The following is a 7,289-nucleotide window of genomic DNA, read 5'->3' on the forward strand; positions in this document are numbered from 1 at the left end:
TACGCGAATAAATAATTTTAAGTGTTGTGTACATTGATCAATCGGAAGGGGTGATAATTGGGATTGTTCACAAACCAATATCTTAGCAAATGTCGCCGTGGGCGCTTATTAGAGCGGGGCGCTTATTACGTCGAATACGGTATATGACGGCGGTCTGTAAATAATCGAGTCTGGGTCAGACAATCCAGTGATTGATATCATGAGCATCGATCCACGCAACTTGGGATCCATGACATGCATCAAACAAGTCAGCGAGCCTGACCGCCCGATCCCGTTAGTCGCCATTTACGACAACCATGGGTTGCTGAAGACCGATTCCAGCCCGGAATCTTCACGGGTCACCAACTAAAGTGTACAGTTGAGTCCACAATGAAGTGGCTGTTTCGGTATGTTTGCAGCGTTCTGATTTCCATTTGCGGAAAGATAGTGATGAACTGAATCACCATTTTCTTTGGAAGCAATGTGGTGGCGTACGTCAAAACAAATTTCAAGTTGATTTTGTAGTGGGCTTTAATAAAAGACTATGGTTTAGAGTTACCCCCCTTAGATAGTTTGTCAATAACCTCAATATGACACGAATGCTTATCGTTTCTAAGTTGCCTGCAAGAAACGGCTTTGACATTGTTTTAGATCACGTGTCTGTCTAGTGTAAGAATCCTCCACGATTTCATCAGCACTGGTTGAAACATATACCCCATCAATAGAAACGTCAACATATATTCTCGCTGCCATTGTCAACAAAAAAGTTTTGTTTTGTCCTTTTGTCTCACTTGAGAGTTAGAAACGACGACCTTCTGTGTCCGTGTTGCTGTGAATCTTTTACACAAAAGAGCGATAGTTGTGACAGAGAGGCAAAGTTCTTCACTTCGAAACATGCCAATGGCAATGGCGTTGATAATGGAAAATGAAGACCCATGCAGTGTAGATTTAAAGGTAGGAATTTAAGCTTCCTGCTCAACGATAGTGAAATGTACTTTTCGTTTCATACTTCTCAAACATACATATAACTTCACATTTAGTTCCGTTTTATTCATGTTCTTCTTTTGCACTAGCTCACAATCACTGGGGGCGTGGCTGTTGGTTCTAATCACACATTCTACATGTTTTCACTCTTTCAGTTAGAACATGTAGATCTAGAATGTGTGATTGGAAACTAATCGTCAGTCATTTTGTATCATCTTTTGCTGAGATTAAAATTGAAAAGTGTTTATTTATCCATGTTTACTTTGTTAAAGGTCCAGTATGTTAATGGCTCCTGGTGTTTTTAAAACATGCATGGAAATATTTTCCGTGTGTGACCTTACACCTTTAGTTCATGAATGCACAATACAATTTCCAAACCAAGACAATAGAGTGAAGCCGACAACCCAAACGCTGCGCAGAATAACTGGCTTAGGTCATGTTTTTGTTTGAGGCAAATTGAAGAGAAAGCTCATATGTTTTTCTTACACATGAGTTACCAGATACTAATTGCCAGCTTGATTTGGTTAGAAGCCAGTGTTTATCAAAGGCTAGATTACAATATACATGCCTGGATTGTATGGAGACATTCATGCTGCATAACACTCTCCTAGCCAGAGTTCCTTGCTCCAGCCTTGTTTGAGAAAAATCTGGTCACGGGACAAGCCTACACCCACAGTGTGTTCATTGGAGCAGAAACTCGCAGAATAAGGCGAGCAGAGCCGAGTAAGCTCAGGGATTATCAGCTGTTGTTTCCAAACAAAGCTTCACGCTACATAGGCCTATATGTTCTTGTATCTGTTTTTGTTTATCTTATATTGTATATGTTTATCTGATATCATCTTTCAGAAAAGTGCAGGGTTTTACGCGTTGCACAGATGTGTGTCCAGTACGCACAAATGTAGAGAATGGACGCAGAGAAAACATATTAGTAATCTGTACCATGGGATGCACAGTAATATTCATTGTACCTACAGCACATCAAGGGCAGTTATGGGCGTCTATCATTTAATCCATCAATCATGACCACTGTCCACATTATCACTGATTCATTCCAGGCTCTAAAGTATTTATCAAAATGTACAGTATACTACACCATTTCATAACTTTACAGGACCCTCGTACTGGCTGCAAGGACCCTTAAAATGTATTATTGGGGTCCCTGGACCTGGAATGTTTCATCCAGCTGTAGATATATATGGTTATAAATGTAATATGATTTGAGATCTCTCTTTGAGAATATAATGTGTGTGTGTGTATGAGAGTGCTTGTGGCGTCCCTGTGTGAAAGCGTGTAAATGGTGTTTGTATGAGAAGTGTGAATGGCTGTTGTTTTTATGATAAAAAAAGGGGATTCCATCATGTGATACATATATATTATGTATTAAATCATTTATTATCACTAGTAATATCAATCTCACATTACAAATGATGTGCAAACAGTTAATGTATTAATATGCACTATATCGTGTACAATGTATCCTGAACCCTGAATAAAAAAAGTATTACCAAAACAAAACAAAATAAATAAATGTAATATGACTAGAGCATGGTAAAACTTATTTCTGACTTATTTTCAAAATGTCATGATCATGTGTTGATAAAGTTTGGGATGTCTTATCTCATTTTTTAAAGAGGGACAATGCTGAATGACCTGTTGTCAATTTTCATAAAAGTCCCAGGTGTAATAATTAGAGTGTGACGGGAAACTGTGACATTGACATATGTTAAAGGGTAACCATTAACTTTTAGATTCATAGTATACACAATACAACCTGAGTTAGTAGATAAAAATACTGGTCATGAAAAAAGGAATTTCTAAGGCATAAAAAAAATTAAGAATTGGTTCTCAGGCAATTGCTTTTGAAAACATAGTGCGGTTGGTGTTTTTTGTTGGTGTTTTTTGTTGTTATTCAAGCTAGTATGTAACCAAATTTTGTTCACAATAATTCCGGCGGAATTATGTTTTTCTTAAGTACCCGGTATTGTAGCATTTCACTGACAGGGTCATGTGTTCGAGACAAGGAATATTTAAAGATTGTTTATATTTTTTGAAAATGGAAATAAAACCAAAATGTGCAGCGGACTTTATGATGATGCAGGCAGTGCCTGAGAACCAAGACTATTGTTCTCTAAAGCATAAAGCTGAGACTGTGTGTTGTTGTTGTCAGGAGACGCTGGAGCTGCAGCTGTCGGAGGTGGAGATGCTGCAGAGCATGTTCCCTAACCAAGGAGAGTTCAAGATGGAGGACGGACCCGAGTCCCTGGAGGAAATACAGGCTTTCCTTGACAACAAGATCAGGGCGGAGTTTCTGGAGAGCCGCATTGGATTCATCGTCAAGATCACAACAAATGTTAGTAGTGCATTAGTTTCAGTTTAAGCTGAGCTTATCTGATCCAAAGGTTATAATGTACCGTATTCCCCATATTAAGTGCCCTGCCCCAATAAGCCACCCTAACTTCTAGACCAATCTGTAACTATAATCTTGTAATGCCCCCTACAAAGACTGAAAATTTACATACATGTTCGTATTTACTTGTGTTTAATACAGATTGTTTAAGAGCAATGCAGAAGGAGTAAACAGCAGTGCAAAAGGTGCAAAAACAAAAATTATTAAAAAGATTAATTTTCATCAATTTTTTAACCAAGTTGATCTACAACCACTCGATCTCTGTGTATTGTTCTAATATTGTCATTTGTCAAGTCCCCAGCATGCTTTTTACTATGATTACAGTAGTAAGGTGATATCATTGCACATGACATGGCAAGATCATTTGACATTAATGACATTATGATTGAGGATTGGTTGTGAATCTGTTGCCGTGGTAACTCACTAGATATGATATAAAATATTTATAACAATCCTGATTAAAGATTCAAAATGTCCACCATCGCTGCCATTTTCCAGCAACTGGTATGTCACTGCGTTTCTGTAAAAAATAACACCTGAGACAGACAACAAGTCCTTGGATGGGTGACTGTTTCGGCAGCTTGGCTCCAGAGAGTTTCTGGGGCTTCGGTCCTGCCCCACACTGAAGCACATGGTAACACATGTGGTGCCTCCATGGGCAAGTGACCGCCTCTGTGGTCTAGAGGTAGAGCGTCCGCCCGGAGAGCGGAAGGTCCGGGTTTGATCCCTGGCCGCGTCATACCAAAAGACGTTAAAATATGGTACTTGTTGTTACCATGTCTGGCGCTCAGCATTAAGGGGCTAAAACAAGGACTGGTCGGCTCGGAGTCAGTATACTGTGTCTGAGTAGGGTATTCATGTTAAACTGCGGCATGGTATCTCAGTGTGCTAGCGCTATAAATCGGCAACAGTCCGGACTAGTACAAGCAGCCACACACACACACACGTGCATGTACGTCGCTATATAAGTGCAATAATCCTGGAAGCGACGTTAAACCCAATTTCACCTCACCTCACCTCACCTCACCTCACCTCACCTTGGGCAAGTGACATGTTCGAAATGTGCTTCTGTTCAGTGAATGGGTACCCAGTAGGATAAGATGGCAATGTGGTTGTTAACCTTCTACACCCAACAGGCAGCTTTGGTTGTATACTCCCCAAGGAGCGGAGAATGATTGTTAAGTGCACACTGATCCACTGACAGTGTTAATAGTGTCAGCACTTACAACATGCTTATGCATGAAGTACAGCGCCGTATAAATGGAGTCCTTGACTATTATTATGATTAATCACACCAAATTATCTTCAGTCAATTTGTACAAGTGGTTACAAGGGACTTATTTATCTGAGTATAATCTGACCCAGCATCTCATGAACTTGAGCTATGCATAGTAGTAGATTTATACACAGTTACACATTTTGTTTTCTATTCCAGAAGAAAACAGCCGAGCTGGTATGTCACCTCCCCCACGATTACCCCAACGCATCCCCCGAGGTCTTCATCCGAGCTCACCACCTCAACCGAGAGTCCCACGCACAACTAAACGAGGACCTCAACGAGTTTCTCACAACGCTCGACCGAGGAGAAATATGTATAGGTTCTGTGATCGAGTGGCTGCAGGAGAACCTCCCTCACTATGTCCAAACACAAGACACCCAGGTCCAGCAAGAGAAGAAAGCTCCATCTAAAGTAGACACAGTGTTCACCCGACTCTGGATCTACAGTCACCATATATTTAGTAAATTCAAACGTCGAGACATCCTGGCCTGGGCAGGTGAGCTGAAGGTATCAGGGTTTTGTATGCCTGGTAAACCAGGAGTTATTTGTATTGAAGGATATAGTAGTGAGGTGGACGAGTTTTGGTATCGACTCAGACGATTAAATTGGAAGAAAATTGCAATTAAGGAAAAAGAAGTTGAAGAGATGGGGAAGAAAGATATTAAATATTTTAGAAAATTTTCAACTTTTGAAGAGGTTGGGTTTGATGTTCGGAGTGGAAAAGGGAGAGAATATCACATGGATTTAGGCAAGTTTTTTGAGTTTCTTGAAGAGCACAAATGTGGAAAAATCTTCAGTTTGTATTTTGGTGTGGAGGGCAAAGCTGGTCCTGCTGAATAAGCTATGTCATCTTTAATTTCTTTGTCTTTATTACATTTGTACGGTGGCCCATAAGGGACTTTCACTTACTTTTATCGTATCCTTTAGCAAATTAACACAATTTTTCATACAAATATGTTATAAATCATGTATAAAAACAACAGAAACATGGAAAATGTACTTTCAAGTAGTTATTGAGTCGCTGAAATGTGAAGCGAAAATGTCAAAAACTAAAATGGAAATGTCAAAAACCAAAACGAAAAGGTCAAAAACTAAAATGAAAATGTCAAAAACACAAAACGAAAATGTCAAAAACTAAAATGAATACACAGAAAACAATTTCCACCGCGGTGAAAACTATTTCCACCGCAGTGATAATATTCCCACCATGGTGAAAATATTTACATCGCAGTGAAAACTATTTCCACAGCGGTGATAATATTCCCACTGCGGTGATAATATATCCACCGAGGTGAAAACTATTTCCACCGCGGTGATAATATTAACACTTTCGTTTCGTTTTTCAGCGATTCAATATCTTCTTTACACATGATTTATCACATATTTGTAAGACAAATCGTGTTAATTTGCAAAAGGTTACGATAACAGTAAGTGAAATATCAAAATATTGAAAAACAGACTCCGTGTCCCTTATGGGCCACCGTACATTTGGAACGTACTTATGCAAATATTTGTACTATTTGGTAGAATCAGAAATTGTTTTGACGAATTTCTGTCGTTAACAGTGATGGCCTGTACTTATCAGTAACTACCTTTTGCCTTGTTGTTGATAGGTTTTGCAAGCCCGTATAGCAGTCATGTCACCATTCATCACTTTCCTCACACATTAAGCTGACACGCCACAATATAACTGGAATACTGTTGAAAGCTGTGTTAAAACCTCTCTCACTCACTCACTCGCATTCTCACTCACTCACTCACTCACTCACTCACTCGCATTCTCACTCTCTCACTCACTCACTCGCATTCTCACTCGCATTTTCACTCTCTCACTCACTCACTCACTCTCATTCTAACTCACTCACTCACTCGCTTTCATGACTGCGGAGTGTAGATTTATGTATTGTCTTTAAGATATCAAAGCTATGTGATCATGGTGTAAATTGTTATGCACATGTATACCATTTGAAGACAGCACTGTACATAATGGTCAAGTAATGCCTTGTGAATAAACTATGTAATATTTTTAACCTTTTCATTGTTTTGATTTCAAGTGATCAAGTGATACATTAGTACATGTACTTGACACACAGGTCAGCATGTGACTTAAGGTGATGTGATTCTCTGCAGAGTTGCATCCCTTACCCATGCAAGGATCCAGTGATACATTAGTACACATACTAGACACACAGGTCAGCATGTGACCAAAGTGATGTGATTCTCTGCAGAGTTGCATCCCTTACCCATGCCAGGATCCAGTGATACATCAGTACTCTTAGACACACAGGTCAGCATGTGACCAAAGTGATGTGATTCTCTGCAGAGTTGCATCCCTTACCCATGCCAGGATCCTGCGATACATAAGTACTCTTAGACACACAGGTCAGCATGTGACCAAAGTGATGTGATTCTCTGCAGAGTTGCATCCCTTACCCATGCCAGGATCCAGCGATACATTAGTACTCTTAGACGCACAGGTCAGCATGTGACTTAAGGTGATGTGATTCTTTGCAGAGTTGCATCCCTTACCCATGCCAGGATCCTAAGTACATTAGTACATATACTCGAGAATCGAACCCAGGCCTTCAACATGATGAGCTAACGCTTTAACCACTAGGCTATGTTGAGTTGAATATAGGT

General features: G+C 39.8%; 1 protein-coding gene across 1 annotated transcript; it reads left to right on the plus strand.

Moving 5' to 3' along the window:
- The first annotated feature begins 545 nt into the window (after positions 1–545).
- On the plus strand, positions 546–5,581 carry LOC124148118 (RWD domain-containing protein 2A-like). Its single transcript, XM_046519060.2, has 3 exons — positions 546–933; positions 3,131–3,313; positions 4,806–5,581. The coding sequence occupies exons 1-3, from the start codon at positions 874–876 to the stop codon at positions 5,487–5,489; spliced, it is 927 nt and encodes a 308-aa protein (XP_046375016.2). The 5' UTR covers positions 546–873; the 3' UTR covers positions 5,490–5,581.
- Positions 5,582–7,289: the final 1,708 nt, after the last annotated feature.

The sequence above is a fragment of the Haliotis rufescens genome, unplaced genomic scaffold (genome assembly GCF_023055435.1).
Source record: "Haliotis rufescens isolate VD_foot unplaced genomic scaffold, xgHalRufe1.0.p SCAF_7, whole genome shotgun sequence".
NCBI classification, from domain to species: Eukaryota; Metazoa; Mollusca; class Gastropoda; order Lepetellida; family Haliotidae; genus Haliotis; species Haliotis rufescens.